General features: G+C 45.9%; 2 protein-coding genes across 3 annotated transcripts in view; one reads left to right on the top strand and one right to left on the bottom strand.

Annotated features, from left to right (window-relative positions):
* The window catches only part of CFAP61 (cilia and flagella associated protein 61), a 212,687-nt gene extending 211,445 nt beyond the window's left edge, over positions 1 to 1,242 (bottom strand). Inside the window, exon 1 of the mRNA XM_090051987.1 lies at positions 1,121 to 1,242. The gene's annotated coding sequence lies outside the window, so the exon portion shown is untranslated. The remainder of the gene's footprint in view (positions 1 to 1,120) is intronic.
* A 46-nt stretch (positions 1,243 to 1,288) lies between these two features.
* On the top strand, positions 1,289 to 21,125 carry CRNKL1 (crooked neck pre-mRNA splicing factor 1). Of its 2 annotated transcripts, XM_090051996.1 has the most exons (14): positions 1,289 to 1,427; positions 5,108 to 5,260; positions 6,566 to 6,657; positions 6,778 to 6,936; positions 7,409 to 7,575; positions 8,076 to 8,254; positions 8,836 to 9,006; positions 11,153 to 11,344; positions 12,219 to 12,278; positions 14,758 to 14,838; positions 17,832 to 18,071; positions 19,043 to 19,144; positions 20,108 to 20,377; positions 20,863 to 21,125. In XM_090051996.1, the coding sequence occupies exons 1-14, from the start codon at positions 1,380 to 1,382 to the stop codon at positions 21,028 to 21,030; spliced, it is 2,082 nt and encodes a 693-aa protein (XP_089908122.1). In that variant the 5' UTR covers positions 1,289 to 1,379; the 3' UTR covers positions 21,031 to 21,125. The 2 variants fall into 2 exon arrangements, with proteins under 2 accessions (XP_089908122.1, XP_089908130.1); XM_090052004.1 differs by lacking the exons at positions 17,832 to 18,071; positions 19,043 to 19,144.

The following is a 21,125-nucleotide window of genomic DNA, read 5'->3' on the forward strand; positions in this document are numbered from 1 at the left end:
GGTGGCCTCAGCGGCATGACAGATTTGGCAGCTGGGGGAAATTCTACGGGAGAGCATGGAGGAAGGCCGGGGTTGGTGCATAGGCTCTGACAGTTGGGGGACAGGAGGGCCAAAGTTCTGAGAGGAGAGCTGGGGGGCAGCAGCCTTACCCATACTGGGACTCCTACACAGTCCCAGCTAAGCTGCTGCTGTCACCACATGCTCAGCCTGCCTCATCTGTTGCTTTTAAAGCAGTAGCAGGCAAGCTGTTTCAGAGTTCCCAGCAAGGCAGTGCTGCTGAGGCTCAGATTCCACAAGGGTTGTGTGTAATCCTGGTGCCTTTCCTAACTTAGCATCAGGGGCAAGAGCCTCTAGTAATGCTGTGGGTCTCCCTGCCCCACAACTGTGATTCCCCTCTCCTTAGCCATGCATCCCTGCACTTTTACATGTGGGGGCTATATCTGTAGGGTGGCCTACATGCAGAGCTTTTGTAGAATCACAGAAAATGAGGGTTGGGAGGGACCTCAGGAGGTCATCTAGTCCGACCCCCTTCTCAAAGCAGGACCAGCCCCAACTAGTTCATCCCAGCCAAAGCTGTCTAGCCGGGTCTTTAAAACCTCCAAGGATAGAGCTTCCACCACCTCTCTGGGTAACCTGTTGCAATGCTTCACCACCCTCCTAGTGAGAAAATTCTTCCTAACATCTTGTCATTTGATGCCTTTCATTCAAGTGAGCACATGAGAGAGCAAGCTCTTGTTGAGGGCAGCTCAGCTGGGCTATAAGGTCCACTTCCCCCTGCCTGACTTCAGGCTCAGCGGGCAAACTCCCTCTCCCAAGTCCTACATGGCAAACACCCGCCTGGCCAGGCAGGGTCAAGCAGACCTGCAACAGGGCAGGACGCTGCGGCGGGGGAAGGCAGGAAGGGCTGCGCCCTACCACCCCGCCCTGCAGTGCCCCGGGCGGGCGCGAGGGGGCGCACAAGTGACGACCAAGGGGAGGGGGAGGAAATGTTGGGGGCCGGGGGGGCCGCGCGGCATGCTGGGTGTGGTAGTCCTGGCCTGCGCGGCATGCTGGGGGATGCAGTTCGTGGCGTGGGCCCAGGGGAGCTGCTGCGCTCCCCGCGGCCCACAGCGGCACTCACCTCGGCGGGATGGAGCGGATCGGAGTGCTCGGCTCTCGGGCTGCTGGGGCGTCGCCGGCAGCGGCGGGGCGCCCAGCAGGAGCCGAGGCGAGCGGCGGCACCGGGAGGACGCAGGAGCGGTCGCAGCCCCAGCAACGGATCAGCCTCGGGAGACGCGCCGCCGCCGTTACCGCGGCAACGACCCGGGCGACTGCGCACGCGCGCGAGGCGGAGGTGAAAGGTCAGGGCAGACGCCGCTCGGGCTCGGAGAGGCGGCAACATGGCGTCTACGGCGGCCGGCAAGCAGCGGATTCCCAAAGTGGCGAAGGTGCGTGCGGGCGGCGCTGTGGGGGGGGATAGTGTCCGCGACCTGCCCCTGCCCCCCCCCCGGCTCCTGCGGGGTGCGCAGCCCGGCTGGGCAGCGCCCGCGGCCGGGACCTACCAAATGTGTGGGGGCCGCGAGGGGGGCGCCGCTTGGAGCACCGGGGGGCCGTGACGCAAGCGGCCGTCTCAGCTCCCCCTCCCCTTGTCAGGGGTTCCATGATGATGGGATTTGTACCTTCATTCAACCTTTGTAGAGTGGACCATCAGTCCCAGTCAGCGTGCTCGCACTGCACGCTCATTTTTGAGGAAGCTCCTTGATGCAAAACACAAGTCGTTCTTGGGGAGACTTATCTGACCTTTGGGTTGTGGTTGTTTTTTTATTAATATATTTCACATTCCAGGTCAAATCAGTTCCGTATCATATCAGTTGGACAGAACTCAGTCATGCCCAAAACCGTGTGGGTTGAGCAGTCAGAGCTTAATAGTTGTAAATACAATGTATGGCGCTGGCATCCTTCATACCAGCTTAGACTCCCAAATCCATTGGCAGGTGTCCTGTGCCCAAGCCCAGAGGTCTTGCGATTTGGATGTTGCCCTTGATCTGAGGGAAAAGGCTGCTTGATCTTAGCTTGCAAGAGGCCAAGAAGTGATTCAGATCATATCAATTGAGCTATCAGCACTTTCTTGTGATGTCTTCTCTCAAAATAAAGAAATGCTTCGATTCTAACTCAGTTCTCTCTCACTCCCTGGCGAGTTACCAGGAGCAGTATAGAGTAAATAACACTTATTTGCATACTTATTTCCATATTTTTCAGTGTACAATAGGTTTTTAAACGCAATAATTTTGAGCTTCCAATACAATAATTTAATATTTAAGACCTGGCAATGCTGGCTCAACCCTCAGACTTGTCACAACTAGGCCAGGGCTGGCTCTCTCCACCATGGCTTCTCTGGGCTAATAAATCATGCTGTTGCCTCTGAGTAAACTCTTCTACATCAGCTTTGGGGTTTGGTCACTAAAAGGCAAGAGTCAGGCTGGCCTTGGGGCCAGAGAGGTCCCCATGAGGGTCATGGCCTCTGCTGCTGCTGCTCCAGCTTCCAGTGCCCTGTCACAGGTTCAAATGAAAGTCAGGTAGAAATCAGCTGTCAAGCGGTTGCACATTTTCGAGCACTCACATTGTAGGTGGCTACCTCTTCTTAAAGCTGGACAGTCCTTTTTTTGCTGTAATAATGACTTTGTGCTGAATTTATTGTGCAGTTGACTGGTTCATTGTGTAATGTATGTAACGTGCAGCACGGGCCCCATTGGCAGCTTCTGCGCTCGCTGTGGCACCAGGTGGCAAGCACGGGCCAGGCTCTTGCCCTGCATCCCAATTGGGCAGACTTGCTTAGGAGCCAGTGATGTCATGGATGCTCCACCATAGCCTGCGTAGAGGCCGGTGCACTTAAGCAGGGGCCTGTGCAGACAAGAGAGCTGCCTGTGTGGAGCTCAGTGCAGGACTGGAGCCTTTGCATGGCTGTACGTAAGTCAGTCAAATGCAGATTTTTATTTTATTTTTTGCTTTAAATAGCATAAACAGAGGTATCAAACTTACCTTGTCCCCCAAGTCAGATCCAGACCACAGGGCTCCTTGTAGGCCAAATGCATCCCAGGATATGAGGAAACTTCAGCAACAGTGGTAGCTCCTGGAGTATGTGTTGGCTACACCTTTGTGCTTGCAGACAGGACTCCCTATGGGAGGCCCATAACTAGTTTCCCACTGACCAGCTTGCTCCTGCGGCCATATGGCTGAAAGCAAGTGAAACGTGGGGGCATCTGAACCCCAAACTTCTGGGCTTGTGCCTGCACATAGGATGCCTGCTAAGAATTTGGAAGTATCTGAAGCCCCAGACTTGGTGGAGGATACTTACACATAAGGTTTTTGAATGATTCCAGGGATTTGGAACTGATCTGGCTAATTTAACCTGGAACACAAAAAATTTTCCTTCAAAAAAAAAAAAAAAATGCAGTGGCCACAGTTTTGAGCTCTGACCTAAAGCACATAATAGCAGCTCCAGCCTGGTGCTAGAGCTGTTGTCATATGTCCCATGCCACATGTGGTGGTAGCTCCAGCACAGAACATGCGGCAGGGACCAGCAGTCTCCTTGCCCTCCTGCTGCCAATTGCCATGTCCACCCTGAATTCTGTGGCAGGCCACTCCAGTAGTCCAGCAGGCTCCAGGGGCTCAGTGACGCACCTGATGTAGTGGAATGGAAATAAGAAAATGGAATCCTCCAGGCTGCCAGTAGGGGCAGTGTTACTGCCACAGCATTATAATTAGTTACCTAGTCCAAGGGTTGGCAACCTTTTACTAACAGTGGACTGGTGCTTGCAATCTGGCTGCTGCCAATCCCTGCTGCACTGTTCCTTCCCATATTGTCCCTGCAGCTGCCTCCACTTACCTGCATCTTCCAGTGCTGCAGATTTGCTGTCTGAAACATCAGTGAGGAGGGGTGAATTTGGCAGCGAGAGTAAGCACTGGCTGTCTTAACAGGCATGAGAGCTGCAGAAAGAGGCATTATGGAGGAGATCAGCAGCATGGTGCAGGGCAGAGAAGGGGAATGTGTCAGGGCAAGCTGTTGCATGCTGTAGATCCTACATGTCACCACAGGCCAGATCCAGACCTTTTTGCAGGCTGCCAACTCCTGGTCTAGTCTATTGCTAATATTACGATCAGATACTAAGTCCAGCACAAGTGACTTGTGCACCCACGAGGACCCTCACTGACGCATTCCACTTTTTAAAACAAGCAGTCCTTTGAAATTGTAATGGTCAGTAGACTGACCAGAACCCTCAGTTTTAAAAGGTGTGTACACACCTTACTGCTGTGCTCGTGCATATAAAATTTAGCATATGGGTGAATTTTATCCCATTAAAACATTATAGCTTGTCACAACCTTGGCTCCCTGCACTCCTGGGCTGGAAGCCTCAGTCAGCTGATCACAGGTCCCAGTCATGGGAGAGCACCAGGTGATCCGACAGCTGAGAGCTCGGATCAGTTATCAGTGCCCCCAGCCATGGAAGTACATGCTGCTCTCCCCTGGCTGGGAGCTCCGATTGAGCATGCACAGCCTCTGGAGCACATGGGAATCTGGAAAGGCTCCAGTGTGCTCCAGAGGCTGGGAGCCCTGCCCATGCATACAATTACAGACAGTTAACTAGTTAAGGCCCCTAACAGATGTTACACTTACAATTATATTCTAGTATTATAAAAGCCTAAATCTGTCCATCTGTCTGTCCATAATACTTTATTCGCGCTGTGATTGGCTGACAAACAGCCAATCAGAGCATGAAGAAGCATTCGGAAAGGTGGCAGCCCACCGCCATGATGGCAGGGATGCAGGAGACAGAGGGAAGGGGGTCATGCTCCCCACACCTTGCCCTGGTCTCCCCACTGCCCTGCTTCCCAGAGAAAGTTGAAACAGGGTGTCAATTTATAAACACTGTACGTGCAAAATGTTGTAACTTGAAACGTAAGTTGAGGACTGCCTGTATTTACCATCCACTTCTCTCTTTCTGTGACTGGTCCCACTGTGGGAATTTCACATAGCAAAATAATGGAATTAACTCAAGTCAGCAATTTTTTCAGTATTATATGGAACTGAAAAAAAATCAAATAAAAATGAATCTGTTTTTTTCCTAAGGTGAAAAATAAAGCCCCAGCAGAAGTGCAGATCACAGCAGAACAGCTTTTGAGAGAAGCGAAAGAGAGAGAACTTGAGCTTCTTCCGCCCCCTCCCCAACAGAAGATCACTGATGAGGAAGAGCTAAATGATTACAAACTTCGGAAAAGGAAGGTATGTGCACAGCTATTTGCTGCTTCTGGACAGGAGCAGGACACTAATTTATTTTCTAAGTTTAAATAACTTAAAAATGTTGTGTGTTTTTTTTTTTTTAAATAACGTTCAAAGAAAGAAGAGAGATGCCAATTAAGTAGTGACAAATACTGTGTAAAAGTTTACCTTTTTTAAAAACAATTACAGTTTTGTTTCTAAAACTTGGGATTCAGGATCAAATAGCAACAGAGCATGACTCATATCACTCTAATGTTGCATTAGAAACTGCATGCCTAATATCATATTAATGAGTCCGTTCTCTTACAGAAGGATGTTGACATAGAACCAAGGAAAAGGAATAAAAATCAACAGACAGCAGAGCAGTTATGTGCATACAACAATCTGACTGATTAATGATGTTAATCTAGAAAACGTACAATGATCAATTGGGGTGATCTGATGGCTACCCATAAGTTTATAAGGGGTGCTTACTAGAATTTGGGGGAACGTTTGTTCACCAGAGCGCCCCAACAGATGACAAGGTCGAATGGTCATAAACTCCTCCAAGACTGTCGAATGGTCATAAACTTCTCCAAGACTGTTTTAGGCTGGACATTAGGAAGAATTTCTTTACTGTCCAAGCCCCCAAGGTCTGGAATAGCCTGCCGTCGGAGGTGGTTCAAGTGCTTACTTTGAATGCCTTCAAGAGAAATTTGGATGCTTATCTTGCTGGGATCCTATGACCCCTGCTGACTTCCTGCCTCTTGGACAGGGGGCTGGACTCAGTGATTTTCCAAGGTCCCTTCCGGCCCTGATGTCCATGAAATCACCTGTATTGATTGCATTGGTCTCCAAGGATCCCCAATACCAGAACTGCCCTGTTGCCCCTTTTTCAGTTGTTGTGTGTGATCTCTCACTTTCTCTGTCAGTATCTCTTTGTGGTCTCTATCACAGCTTTGTATGCCAGTGCTGATTTGCCTCTGTCTAGATAATTGGAATAAAAATTATAATTAAAAAAAAAGAGGCTTTCACTTTTTAATCCTGGATTGTACTTGGACAGATGTTAGTTGTTCTCTCAGAGGGAAAGTATCGCAGCATGTTCTACCACTGAGCACTCTCTGAGAGCTCTCCTTTCACTTAGTCATTTTGTACTTGAGTTTGTGCAGTAAATTTTAACCCTGAAGTGAACTCCTTGTGAAGCCTTGGAGCCCTTGCTCTGTCTTCTTCTTTGGCTCCTGTCCAGAGTCACAAGAAAGTGAAGAATTAACCTGTCACTTGTCTTAAACTTTACCTGTTTCCAGCTTGACTAATCTTTTCTTTCCTCAGACTTTTGAAGATAACATAAGAAAAAACAGAACTGTTATCAGTAACTGGATAAAGTATGCACAATGGGAGGAAAGCCTCAAAGAAATACAACGGTAAGTATAAAAGAGGGGCATCCCTTACCTCCCATCTAGCATATGTAGAACTAATGCATCTCACATTCTTGAACTGCATCTTATCTATGCTTACTTCAACAACGTTGGCTTGCTTTCCAGAGCTCGTTCCATTTACGAGCGTGCTTTGGACGTGGACTACAGAAATGTCACTTTGTGGCTGAAGTATGCAGAAATGGAAATGAAGAACCGCCAGGTTAATCATGCCCGCAACATCTGGGATCGAGCCATCACCACCCTGCCCAGAGTCAACCAGTTCTGGTAAGTTTTCACATATCACAGCATGGTATTTTTCTCCTCAAGTATTAGATGTGCCTGATGTTTTCCATTAGTTTAAGAAAAGAAACCTGTTTTCCCTTAGTTGAAGGAGAAGAGTCCTCATGAAAACAGTGTTCACTGTCTCTAGACTTTTACTTTATTTATGTAAATCTGCAATCTTGTAGTAAAACACCAAGCAAACTGTGTACACACATCTCTACCACACAACCTTTTACTCCTGTAAAAGTTAGTCCCAAAGTGGAGAAAAATGTCTAGAGCTCATTGGGATAGCAGTATTCTTATATTTGTGCATTGCTTGGTGCATTGTCATCCCTCAGCATTCATGAGATTCAAATACCCAATAACAGAGTTTCCTACAATAATCTCACCAAGCATTCAGTAAAGTTCTTCTCCCGATGTGACGTATGTGCTAAATAATTTTGTCAACACTCGTTCCTGTTTACTTCTTTTAAAGGTATAAGTATACGTACATGGAAGAGATGCTGGGAAATATTGCTGGAGCACGTCAGGTGTTTGAGCGCTGGATGGAGTGGCAGCCAGAGGAACAAGCTTGGCATTCCTATATTAACTTTGAGCTGAGATACAAGGAGGTGGACAGGGCGCGCTCCATTTATGAGCAATATATCCTTTCTAAAAATAGTGGGTCCACCTTTTGCACTTCGTCTTTTATCCAACCTTTTAAACTCCTTTGAGTTGATATTCAGTTTCTCTCTTTATCTACTTTTGTTGTATTACGATTAATGCACACTGGTAGTTGGTGAATGCATATGCAAAGCTAAGCAGTGAAATATATTGGTTCTCAAATTAAGTTGCTTTGGAATTGGTATTTATTGCTGCAGGATCAGTTCAGTCACTCTTGGGTGTTTGTACATCTTTACAGATAGAAGTTATTACAACTTTTTTTCCCTGCAGTTTCCTTCCTAAAAATTCTAGGGTCTGAACCTGAAAGCCGTCTGTTTGTGGAATTATTTTAACCCTTTTTCCCCCCCACTTCCTGGATATGTCATCTGCATAGTTCATCTTTAACATTTGTTCTAGCCTGGCCTCCAGTTTTGTAAGCCCTGAATATGGAGTTTGAAATGTCCTATTTGCCTGTTACCATTTCTTTAACACTAGTATACTTGTCATTGTGCATCCCGATGTTAAGAACTGGATCAAGTATGCCCGCTTTGAAGAGAAGCACAGCTACTTTGGCCATGCAAGAAAAGTATATGAGAGAGCAGTGGAGTTCTTTGGAGAAGAGCACATGGATGAGCATTTGTATGTGGCCTTTGCAAAATTTGAGGAGAACCAGAAGGAAGTAAGGACTTCATAAAATCTTTCAACCCAGCATGAACACGCAGATTTCTTGAATGTTCTCACTGTAATTTGACAGCTCATGTTTTGTCTGAAGTAACAAGGAGGCAGTTATTTTTACATTAGCCTTTTGCTGTCATTGATTGACATTTTGTTTTAACTTGAGCAAGAAACTTTTTGCCATCATCAAGAGACAAAGTGAACAACAATCTTGGGCCTCAGCCAATCTTGGTATTTTTTTTAAGCTTATATACTTACTGTGGAAGAAAGTATAGCTGAAACATACTCTGGACTGTTTCTCTTCTCATTGTCTATAGTAATACAAGTATTGAGACACCCAAGTCCCTGGTGTCCACATACATTAGATAAAGGCTTTCCTCCTCTTCTCCTTGGGCCTGAGCCTGCTGCTACTAAAATTAAGGACTTCACGGCAGCCATTTATATTAAAGGTTGTGTGCCCAGTAAGAGAGTGAGTCCTTTACTTTTACATACTGATCTACTATCAGCTGTGGATTAGATGGAAGGGAAGGCAGGTTCTACTTTAGGAATGCAGTACAAGTCATTTTGGTTTTGATGTGTTTTCAGTTTGAGAGAGTGAGGGTGATCTACAGATACGCCCTGGACAGAATTCCCAAACAGGAGGCCCAACAACTCTTCAAGAACTACACCATCTTTGAGAAGAAGTTTGGGGACAGAAGGGGCATTGAAGACATAATTGTCAGCAAGAGGAGATTCCAGTATGAAGAGGAAGTAAAGGTAGGTGGGATTCGCAGCAATGTAAACATGGCTAAAGCTCATATTCCATTCTCAGATGCAGAATGAGGTTGCCTGTAGGCCTGCACGAATAGGGAGGTATTTGATTTGGATTCAGCCAATTCAGAGGACAGTGATTTAATTTGGATCGGTGTCCTGAATCAATTTGGCCAAATCGGCTTAGGAAGATTCAGTGCTGATTTGGAGCAGGTTTGGTGATTTGGATCGGCCAGGGAGAGGCAGGCACAGCCAGGTAGCTGCAGGTTCTCCCACAGCTCCTTCAGCTGTGCCTGCCTCTCCCAGGGCTGGGGGAGCCGCGAGAGAAGCCCCCATGGCTGCCCTGCTTGGCCCCATCCCCCGCCCAGCCCCAGCCTAGTCCTGGCAATTAAAAAAAAAAAAAAAAGGCCTGCACTCACTGGCTGCAGAAGTGGTGATTGGGGCATCTGGGCACTCATGGCAGAGCCCCCCCGTGCAGTGCAGGGCAGTAGGAATCACCCCCCCCACCTGCCACCCATGTAGCAGTGGGTGCAAGCGTGGCTCAGCAGGGCACCACACACTGTCTGGGAGCTGGGGCGGCTCCACGTGTTGGCCAGAGCCCAGCACGGCTCAGTCTCAGTGGCCCCAGCTCCCAGGCAACGCATAGCGCCCTGCCAAGGCACACTGCATCTGCACCATGGGGCAGCTGCTGTGTGGGTGCCAAGTCAGGGGGTGGGGGTGTGGAGGGGAACGATCACATCCCAAACCCTCCTGACCCTGGCTGGGCAAGCGGCAGCAGGACAGAACTCCTGGCCCCAGCACTGCCATGCCCCCCCCGCCCCCCCAACAGACTTACCAGCTGGAGGCAGCTGTCAGCTGCCTGTTTAGTCTATGGCCAAATCTCTAAATCTGCCAAATTGATTCAGACAGTCCAAATCAATTTGGAGCTTTTACTTGGTCTCCTGATTCGATTCGGATTCAGAGATTCAGTCCCTGAATTGGGCCGAATATCCTCCGAATCAAATCAGCTACCGAAGCGTCACTCATCCCTAGTTGCCTGTGCATATGACAGTAGAGATATTGCAATGTACAGGGACGTATAGAATCCCTGTATCCCTTGTTTAGTGCTAACTTATCTGCATGTGGTAAACTAGTTTCTGGAACTTATCTTACACCAGTTAAAGAGCCTAGTGTTTGGATTTAATGGGGATTTATAGTAGTTGACTGGGATAAATTAAATGCTCGTACGCGTGAATATGTAACAAAACTAGTTTAATATGAAAGAGGCAGAGATGGTACTTTAAGGGTTAGAGCTGCATGCTGGCTTCAAGGAGCTGCACAGATTCGATTTATTTATATCTCTAAGAGTTACACCAGACTCTCTCCTTCTTTCTCATATAGGGACTTAAAACATGTTAAGTGTTTATCAGCATTTGAGATCTACAGTTTCATAACACCGGTGCTTGGATGCAAATTTGAAGTGCTCTAAAATTAGTTCCTGGGATAAAAAAAAATCTTTATAAATCTTTTCTTTATGCATCGAGCTCCTGCCCAAAAACTGATGCTAGGGTATACCAGGGAGGGTTCTTGAAAGGAAAGTGAAGGCAGGGAATGAAAGTAGTGCGTATTGTTTTCTCTATGTCCTTTAGCACCTGCAGTCTCACCTGTAGACTGAAACCTCAGTAACACATCAAGCAAATAAAAATGAAACCCAAATTTGCGCAGTGAAAGGACAGTAATGTATATGACAGTAGACATTGAGTTTTCACATTTTAGTGCATTTGTTGGGGCTGTTGCCCACAGACTATTTTTTACAAATCTCTGCTCTATCTTAAGATGACAGTTCTCCCCCGCCCTCCTACTGTATTGTCATTCTGTTAATTTAACTATCCCATTGTTTATAATCTAAAATAGTGGCAGTTCCTTTCCCACTCTGTACTTGCTCTCATTTAGATACTGTTTCCAAAGCCACTTAAGGAGCCAACATCCTATTTGACTTAGCTACTTCTAACTGAGGGTAACATTTAATATTTCAGTACCTTTTTTTTAATTAAAAAAAATCTAGATCTACAAACTTAGCAAAAGCTTGTTCTTGTTCTGTCCTCTGGGAAAAGGAACAAATTGTTATATTACACTTGCCTTAATGACATGGTTTCCTATCGTTTTGTGCAAGGCTAATCCACACAACTATGATGCATGGTTTGATTACTTGCGGCTGGTTGAAAGCGATGCAGATGCTGATACTGTGCGAGAAGTTTACGAGAGAGCCATTGCCAATGTTCCACCAATCCAAGAGAAGAGACACTGGAAGAGATATGTATATCTCTGGATCAACTATGCATTGTATGAAGAACTGGAGGCAAAGGTAAAGGGTAAAAATACTCCTTTCTTCCCTCTACATTTGGTTAAGTGGCTTTGCTCGCTGAATAAGAAAATTCCAGGAGCAAAGTCCCGCTGTCTTATTTACAAAATCAATAGGGGTTTAACTTTATCAGCAGAGCTTTCACTTTTTGCAGGATCATCAAGTGGTCCACTTGTTAAAAGATCTTTGAACTATATCCTTATCAGTCCTGGTTATGGTCTGCAACTCGAACAGTCCTTTTATAGATTTACTCTGTATAGCTGTTGCTGTCATACACCCACTTTTCCTCCTGTTTATCTTGATCACCTTGTGCTATATAAAAGCAAAACCAAGCCATCTTAGGCCTATTTGATCTTACATTTTTGCAATAGTTGTTATAAACCCAATGACACTGATTTTTAAACTCACTCTATTTCAGACAATGTCTGTGGTCATCCTCATTCTGGTCTTATGAGGCTCTGAGTTGTATAATTCTTCAATAGGAACAGCCTCCTTTTCTGAGTATGTAATTAGTCAGTTTGTCACACTGCAATTGCTTCAAGGCTGTTTTCATGTCAGAGTGGCTTAGTTTCATTGTGGAGTCCAGCTGCTTCTTCTGCTAAGGTGGCTAAAATGTCCAATTCTTAATTCCAAATTTTGATAGGAGAGGTAGACATGCATTCTTTATTATAACTTGAAATAAACCTTGAATGGCCACTTGTGCATGCAGATGGGTGAGCAGGTTGTCAAAAGAAAGTGGGCAGAGTTCTATACATCTGCATCTAAACACACACCCTCAAGAGTTTTGTCGCAGAATTACTTTTATATTCGGACATTGTTAGAACTGCACAGTTGTTTTTTGTATTGAATAATTAATTCAATGGGTTTGTTCTTACAGGACCCAGAACGAACTAGACAAGTATATCAAGCATGTCTGGAGCTCATTCCACATAAAAAGGTACAGCTTTTCTAATGGGTCTGGCACTGAGTCATTAATTTTTTCCTTCCCTGCCCCAGCCTGTTTCCACAAAGAGATCATTGGAACTGTTGGGCCTGAGTGCTTCCCTCCTTAAAAGCAAAAGAAGGCATTTTTTCTTGTCCATGAAAACACACACATTGACATGGGGGAATCCCTATTAATGAAACTCAGCTTGGAACAGAGCCCTTCAAGAACGACAATGAGAAGCCAGATTTTGTCTGCTGTATCACTTCTCTCACCTGGCACCAGGATTAAATTGGTGCATTTCAGAATGTGCTAATTCAGGGCAGGCAGTTATTTTGGCTGGAGGGCCACTTAACAAGTTTTGGTGAGTTGTCAAGGGCCACAGGGGTAGCTCCGCCCCTTGATGGGTGCCCTGCCTGCTGGTTGCCATCTTGGGACCAGAAGTCCCATCTCTGACCCTGACCTTTGCCACCAGAAGTCCCTCCCTTTGCCCCAGAAGTACTCCTTTTGGAAGGGAGGGTGCCGTCATCTTAAAACTGGAGAAAAAGTCAAACATCTACTATAACTTATTTTAAAATATATTTTTGTCCCAATTTGTGTTTGCATAGTGTATCTAGAGGTGATTGCATAATAGCTCAAAATACAGTCTTACTCTTGTATATTATGTGTGTGGGAGTTAAAAGGGTGTATGTGGGGGGTATGTGGTTGGGGAGTGGGTGTGTGGGTGGCTGGGGTGTATGTGTGATGTGGTGTGGGTGTGGGGTATGTGGTTGGGGTGGGGGCTGCGGGAGGGTGTGGGTGTTTGTAGGGTAATGGTGGGAGTGACAGTATGTGTGGGAGGGTGTATTTGGGGTTATGGTGGGGGGCAGGAGTGTGTGTGGGGGTGGTCCCTGAAGTGTGCCAGTCCCTGAATCTGCATGTGGTGGCAGTGAACAAGGCTGGCCCTGCATGGCCCCATAGCGTGCAGCTCCCCGCACTCCCACCCCAGTCCCCAGCCACACATGGTGGCAGCATGCAGGGCTGGCTTGAAGCAGGCCCATAGCATGTAGCTCCTGTGCTCATTCCAGCCTGGTCCCATGGTACACAGCTCCCTACACTCCTGCCCCGTCCCCGTGGGAGGCCCTGGCCCCATGGGACCATACCTGAATTCCCACTCGCAGGCACGGAGGCTGGAACAGCCATGGGGTCCCCAGCAAAAGCTCAAAATACAGCACGCCAATAGCTTAGGACTGGAGTGGGTCAGCCCAGGTGGGGGGGTGGGGGGGAGGGGTTTGCTTAGCAACCAGGCCTGCTGGCTTGCAGAGGGGACAGCCCAGGTCCAGGGCTTACGAAGGGGCCCTCTGGCCCAGATGGAGTTACCTGGCCCCTCAGGCCGGTGTCTAGTCCACTGCACTGATGGGCAGCTATTTATCCAGAGAATCCTAAAACCATCTACTCCAGCCCTGTGCACACACTGCAGGTGCAAAGCACCTTCTTCCCTGCCCCCACAACATGTTAAAGACACCACCAATGCCCTGCCACTGACAGCCATAAAACTGGCAGTGAAAGTCCCTTCCTGGATGCTTGAAAAGATTGGTGAGATAATTTTCCACACTTCTTCTGCCTTTCCCTGACCTGGGAACTCACTGGCACTTTGACTTTTCACCCAGGACCATCAGTTTCTTTCCTACAATTGGCAGAGGAGGGTGTAGTGCAACCCATGCCCACCCTCTCTCTGGGTATGTAGCAGTAGAGAACCTTTCCTCTCCACCCTCACCACTTCATTGAGCTAGTTCCTACTTTCAGCATTTGCTTGTTTTCATCTCTACTCCCCATAGTCTCTCCATCCACTTTGTCCACCTCTGCCTGAGCTGTATTCTTCCAAAGCAGCTGTTTCCAGCTGGCTGTGTGGTTACAGCTGGGGAGGTAATAAGCCTTCATTGACCCTTTCTGGGCTGTTGCTGTGGGTGCAGCATGTTGGTAAGATGACTAACCATCTAAATGCATTTAGCCATCAAACTACCACAGTAAACATAATAGATTAATAACTTACAGGAGCTACACTAAGCCTGCTATTAACAGTATTTAAGATGAGGAGACCCATAATGCTTGCACCAAACCCCAGCTGAGCTGTGTTCTGAAGGAAGTAAGTGGCAGCTGGGATCACTTTGCCTTCTATGCACTCAGGTAGAGGCACATGAGGGGGCAGAGGGCATATATGTAGCTCTCCCGACACTAGTTAGCTCAGCTTGTGCTCAAATAAATTTATAGGAGACAATTTATCTGATTAGCAGGATGATGTCAGGAATTCAAATAAGACAGTTCAGTTGCAGTAACTTTTATCTCACTTCATATGAAGTCAGGAAAACAATTTCTTTTGGAATGACATAATCAGTATTAACTGTCAGAGTCCATTGCCTTATCTTATATCTTATGATCACATATCTTATAAGATACGTGTGTCTAGCTATATATAGATAGATATACCTTATGATTTCCTTCTTTTTCCTTCCAGTTTACATTTGCCAAAATGTGGCTTCTCTATGCACAGTTTGAAATAAGGCAGAAGAATCTTCCATTTGCCAGAAAAGCTTTGGTAAGTAAAGGAAGAGAAAAGGAGCTATTATTTAGTTGCCTTAACAGGTAGCAGAGTTACATGATCCTTAAATTCTTTCCTTCACAACTCAGATGAGTAAATCAACATGATAAAGGGTATATGAGCCTAGCCTGTATCCAGCATGTGCTGTTGGGCATATTTTAAAAGGGGGAACAGCTTTGCACAGAGATGTTAGGGGAAATGGTAGAAGGTAGGAGGCTCTTCTGGTTTTAGCTGGCAAAATACTCCTCTGAGAGGCTACTGCACCCAGATCAGCTTTCTGTGGCCTCAAGTACTAACTGCTGCATCTGTCTAATGATACGTGTGCATTGCTGATAAGTTTTAAAACACTTTTATCTGTGGACATTATTGATACCCATGTAATTGGACCTGCACTTTAGGGCTGGAATAATTGCTATGTGAGTAGCAGGGGTGGAGTATACCTTGAGAGAAAAACTTCTCTCTTCACTCCAGGTTTACCAGTAGGCCAAAGCATTTCACTTGTGACAGAATCAAAGCCTGCAATGGTAGCAACTGAGGCTTCTTTACTGCTGATGCAGACACAGCTTGCTGCATTTGCAGCAGCACTGCAGTGCTTGGGAGTCATTGTCAACTGTTCATGGCTTTGACGGTGCCAGCTCTGCTCACTGAAGTGCTTCTAGAGGTTTTTCTAGCTGGGCACTTGCCCTTGGCTGGTAAATGGAAACAGACTGGTGCTGCCTCCCTGAAGTGTAATAATGTGCCATCTTCCTGTTAGGGCTTGGCTCATGATGCCCTCTCTACCCATTAGCATTTTCACCAGTTACTCTGTAAAGGGAATGTTAGTAAAGGATTTGGTAGGTGAGGAGAGGCTGCTGTGGTCCTATTTAGAAATGTAAGGCCATGTCCGTACTGCTTCCTGTGCTGTTCAGAAACATGCTGCCTTCCAGAGCAGAAGGAATACCATGTTAGTGTGGCTGAGGGGAAATGGTGACAGATGTGTACCTAGCACTGTGCTGATGTGACTAGTGCTTCCATAAAACCGGTAACACCCACAGAGCAGATATAACACATGCTACACTGGAGCTCTCCCTGCTGCTGTGAGCTAGGCAAACAGACCTATAACTTTCTTTAATCCTTTGGATTTGGATGTGGCACAGAAGCTACTTGATTTCTTACTAGATCCTCATTGTGTGTGGCATTGGCAGTCCAGATGTGTTGACGCAGCCATGTTGCTTGTCTGGACTGAATCACATTGCTTGTGAGCAGTTCTATCCTTTCCAGACAAGGAGATCCAAAAAAGGCCTTGTTTCTGCCCGAAGAGCACTCCTGGGCAGGTCCTGCTAATTCAAGCACCTCACGCTGTGGAGAGAGAATGTAGCTCCTGTTGAGTTTTCACCAGCTGTTAGAGGACACCCAGCTCTTGTCTCTTTTTCACTGGGCCCACATGGCAGGAGGTCTGAGGCTTCCCAGAGACTCTGACTTGGGTGACTGTGAGTGCTCACTGCTAATCCCCTTCTCTGGATACAGTGCAGAACTCATAGTTCCCCTTCAAAGCAGGTACCCCTCTTCCAGTTCCCCACCTTGGTTGCCTGACACCTTGATAGCACCTCTCATGGCTGAGACCCTGGAGGCCTCCTGGTAACAGGTCTCCTAAGGGTGATCTTTTCCTTTCTGCAATATTCTTTTCCTAAGTCTCCTTTTCTTGTCTTTTGGATAGGCCTCAGCTAGTACCAGCCATCCTTCTGGCTTGCTTAATCAGGTTTCACCAAGTATACTTACAGTCAGCTTCTCTGGTAAGAGCTGCATTCCTCCATTGTTAGAGCACTTCTGCCCCTTCCTGTGGAGACCTTTCCCTTGTATTCCTTGAAGGGATGGGGTCTCAGCCTGTTCTCATTCTTTTAAAGGGCCTTCCCTTCCAATGGGCTCTGTTACAGATAGCAAGTTGGCTGATATTTAATGTGGGTAAGATGCTGGTAATGATGGGGGAACAGAGAGGAACCGGGAATCTGTTGGACTTGAAGTTTGTGGAGCTGAGGAGGCTTGTAATGACAACTGATGCAAGTGCTGGTTTGACTGCTGGCTTCCTGGAGTTTTGGTGTATACAGCAACAAGCAACACATGAATTGCCCTGTTGAGGCCATTGTCCTGACCTTGATTATAAAATCATTTGAGTCATGTGAGCAGAGGCTTCAGCAGCAAGAGCATTTTAACTACATTCTGCCATTGCTGCTACCCTCACATGGGTTTGGAGGAGAAACAAGTATCATTCTCCTGGTATACCAGACCTGCCATGGGAAAAGTAGATGGCTTCTGGATCTCTTTTCTGCTCTTCAGCAGACCCACCCAACTCCTCTCACTTTGAAAAGTTGAGGAACAGCAGAGGACCTGCTGGTGGCTTGCCATCACAGCTGATCATGCAATGGTCATCTACTGAATTATATTTGTAAAAAGAGCTACAAAACATTCAAAGTTCTTTATATTTGCTTTCTTGTTAAGTATTTGTGCAGTCACCAAAGGGATTAGGAGCATGTGTGTGAGAGTGTGGAGAAGGTAGACTTGTGCAACTGTGTGGAGAGGAAAATGGACAGCAGTTCATACTACAGTATATGGAAATATTTCAGGAATCTCTTACCTGGAAGAGGAAACAGGGGGCATCCTTCCTTCACGTGTTGGTAACTCCATCGTTTAGAAGCTGGAACTCTTATTTGAGCTGGGGTGAGACATCAGTTTTGCTGATGGTGTTTCAGTGAAATACTCGAGATACAAACAGTGACTACAAGAAATTCCTCATTCTTTTCATCTTCAGAACACTTAAGAGGAACTGTGTGCACACCATTAGATTTAAAAGGATCTGGCTGGATCAGTGCTGGTTAGGTTTGGCATGAGCCAAAGTTGGAGTTAAAAGACTCTTAAACCGTAGTACTGATCAGTATGTTTTGATAGGCAAAAAAGCCTTTCTTTCCTCCTAAAATGAAGCTACTTTAAGCAGTTTTTGTCTTTCCACTGCACAGGGAACTTCCATAGGCAAATGCCCAAAGAACAAGCTTTTTAAAGGTTATATTGAGCTGGAGCTACAACTGCGAGAGTTTGATCGCTGCCGGAAGCTGTATGAAAAATTCCTAGAGTTCACACCTGAAAACTGCACATCATGGATTAAATTTGCTGAGTTAGAGACGATACTTGGTGACACTGACAGAGCCCGAGCAATATACGAGTTGGCTATTGGTCAACCCCGGCTAGACATGCCAGAGGTAAGGGGTAAAAGAAGAACTCTAACATAAAGGATTCCTAAAAAATTGTACATTGTAAATGCATCCCCACTTCTCTTGACGCTTCACATTCCAGGTCTCTAGTTGTGGTTCTTGCAGGTTAAGTGCAGCAAGGGCAAATTAATGCCTTCTCTCTTTTCAGTATTCATTTCTCATTAGAGATGTGAATACTGAAAAGGAGAAAGACATTAATTTGTGGATGATGCAGTGGAGGCCAACCTTAGCTCTGCACTCTCCCCAAGTGCCACTGCAATCCCCTTCTGTTGCCCAATCTGCTATTCTCCCTTCTGGTCCCTGCCCTACGCTCCCTATCCTACTTGTTGTTGTGCTGCTTGTTCCCCACCTGTTCTGCCATATATGTGGCACAGAGGCTGGCTAAGCCACTTGTGGCAGATTGGCCACCTCTGGAATAATTCCTGTATCGTAAATGGCAGCTGTCTCTCCATCTGAATCTAAGCCATTTGCATACTTGAGTGTTTCTTTAACTGTTGTCCTATCACCTGATCTGAAACTTCAATGTCTGCAATATCTAGGCTGCCCTTCTAGCATCTTCTCTTCAGTCAGCCCATAAGCAAGCAGAGCCCGAAGGCTCTGCTGTTGGTTTTCCCCATGCTTCTGAGTCTTCTGTTTGAAAATTCCTATTTAGCCTATGGCTACTACTATCTTACAATAATTTGATGTCATCCTGCAAGCCTCCATGTCATTCAGCCCCTGAACAGGTTACTGACTTGCTGGGGTGGTGGTTTTCTCCCTCTGCACAGTTGTCCCTTGCCTAGAGTCATAGGTTGAAGCTGCCACAGATCAGTAGTGGTGGCATGTCTCTAGAATACTGATATATTGAAAATTATTGCTATGACTAATTTCCCTTTGGGACAAACTGCTGTTAAGACTTATTGTAAAAGGCATACCTTCATGATTTTTGAAGCTAAAGGCTCATGTATTTCTTCCCTCAGGTTCTTTGGAAATCTTATATTGACTTTGAAATAGAGCAGGAAGAGTATGAGAAAACAAGGAACCTTTATCGAAGATTACTGCAGCGGACACAGCATGTCAAGGTGTGTAAATACACTCAGAACATGAGCAGTTGTATATGCTGGTCAAGACTCTAAGCTAAGGGATAGAATAGTAGCTGCTTCACTGGCGTGGCATTTTAAAATGCCAACTGTGAACATGTAACTGTACAGGAAACGCTCATGACTCAGGGGACTGGGAATGAGAGAGTTCAAATTGTTAGCCACTGCTAAATTACTCTTGTTTAAAGATGACAAACAGCTGCAAAGCCTTTATGTGAAGAAAAGATCACTTTGCAAAAGTATGGGGTATTACTAGGATGTAAGGAGACAGCATTTATTTGGGAACCAAGCTTCCTGGGATGCCCACATTTGAAAAGTTACCTTGACAACCACCATTCTGCATTTAAAAGAGAGGGAGATCTCCAGAGCAAGGGTTGCTTCTGAAAAGCCTTGGCCTCTTTTTAACTGCCCAAAGTTTGCAAACACTAGGACTCACTTTAGGCTCCTTGGGTTATTCTAACCAAGAATATCTGCCACAGTGGTTTACAAGGAGTGAGTCAGCAATGGTAAGCTAGTTCTTGGTGGCTAAGCTGATGAAGTTGGCACATAATTCAAACTAGAGTTAAGAGACCTTAGATGGAATGAGCAATTGCTGATCACCCATCTTCCAATTCCCTAATTCCATGACTGGGTTTGAGGAAAACTTTGCTATCCACATATACACTGTGCGATTAAGATACTCAGCCTATGATTGAGAATACTTATCTTCATCAGCACTTTCCTTCTAAATACTTGAAAACCAGAATATTCAATGGAACTAACATGGACTTTACCAGATCTTACACTGATAACATGACTTGAATTTTTCCTTGTGATTATTTACAAAAACTGTGGTTTCTGTATTTGCTTTCTATTTAGTCACAACTCTTACTTTATTTTTGCTTACTATGTACTCTGCATTGTATTAGTACTTCAGAATGAAATGTCAACTTACATTTCCCCCAGGTATGGATCAGTTTTGCCCAGTTTGAGCTGTCTGCAGGAAAGGATGAGCTGTCTGCAGGAAAGGATGATAGCCTGTCAAGATGCAGACAGGTCTATGAAGAGGCTAATAAGGCAATGCGGAACTGTGAAGAGAAGGAAGAGAGGCTTATGCTCCTGGAATCCTGGAAAAGCTTTGAAGAGGAGTGTGGAACAGATTCCACTAAGGAGAGAGTAGATAAACTCATGCCAGAAAAAGTGAAGAAGAGAAGAAAAATTCAGGCTGAAGATGGGGTAAGAATCAAAGCTGTGGCAGAGACCATTAGTGATGTGGGTTTAGTTGGACAGTATGTGTGGGGTCATTTCTTAGCTGTATGTTTGGGAAATCATATTCCAACCACTCAGAATAGTCTTTGTTATCTGTTGAGGTATGCTTATTAATTGGCAGTGGACCCTGCCCCTCTGAATCCCTAGTTTTAGCAGTCCATGGTTCTCTAAGGCAGGAGCTGGCAACCTACAGCTTGTGGGTCAGATCTAGTCTGCAAAGTTGGGGGACTTTACACATGCCACAGCCAGGCAGCGGATGCTTTGAGTTGGCAGAGCTGGGTCATCCCCGCCCACTGCCAAAAAACATTACCAACACCTGCTCTGCCAGTGAATAACCTTGATTCTGATTTAGCTCCTAGCATCATAGGAACTTGCACTAATATTCAGTCTACCAAAACATTGGCACTAAGCAGATCCTCAGAGTAAGCTTAATCTCTGCTTTCTTTTTCTAGTCTGATGCTGGCTGGGAAGAGTACTATGATTACATCTTTCCAGAAGATGCTGCCAACCAGCCCAACCTCAAGTTGCTTGCTATGGCTAAACTTTGGAAGAAGCAGCAACAAGAAACTGAAGCTGAAGCGGTAGATCCAGACAAAGACATTGATGAAAGCAATTCCTAACACTTCTTCCATTTGAACCCTCACCTCACTCCTTTTGCATTTTTGTACAGTTATTTCATCAGTGATGGGCTGAATAAAAGTAATAGAAAAACGTT

This window comes from Crocodylus siamensis, chromosome 1 (assembly GCF_052110815.1).
Source record: "Crocodylus siamensis isolate JL-2025a chromosome 1, ASM5211081v1, whole genome shotgun sequence".
NCBI lineage: Eukaryota > Metazoa > Chordata > Crocodylia > Crocodylidae > Crocodylus > Crocodylus siamensis.

Bases quoted from the DNA above. Each gene is read 5' to 3' on its own strand.
- CRNKL1 (XM_090051996.1), top strand. From the start codon at position 1,380: ATGGCGTCTACGGCGGCCGGCAAGCAGCGGATTCCCAAAGTGGCGAAG. The intron at 6,937-7,408 runs GTAAGTTTTCAC...CTTCTTTTAAAG, and splicing joins CCCAGAGTCAACCAGTTCTG to GTATAAGTATACGTACATGG. The intron at 18,072-19,042 runs GTAAGGGGTAAA...TTCTTCCCTCAG, and splicing joins CCCGGCTAGACATGCCAGAG to GTTCTTTGGAAATCTTATAT.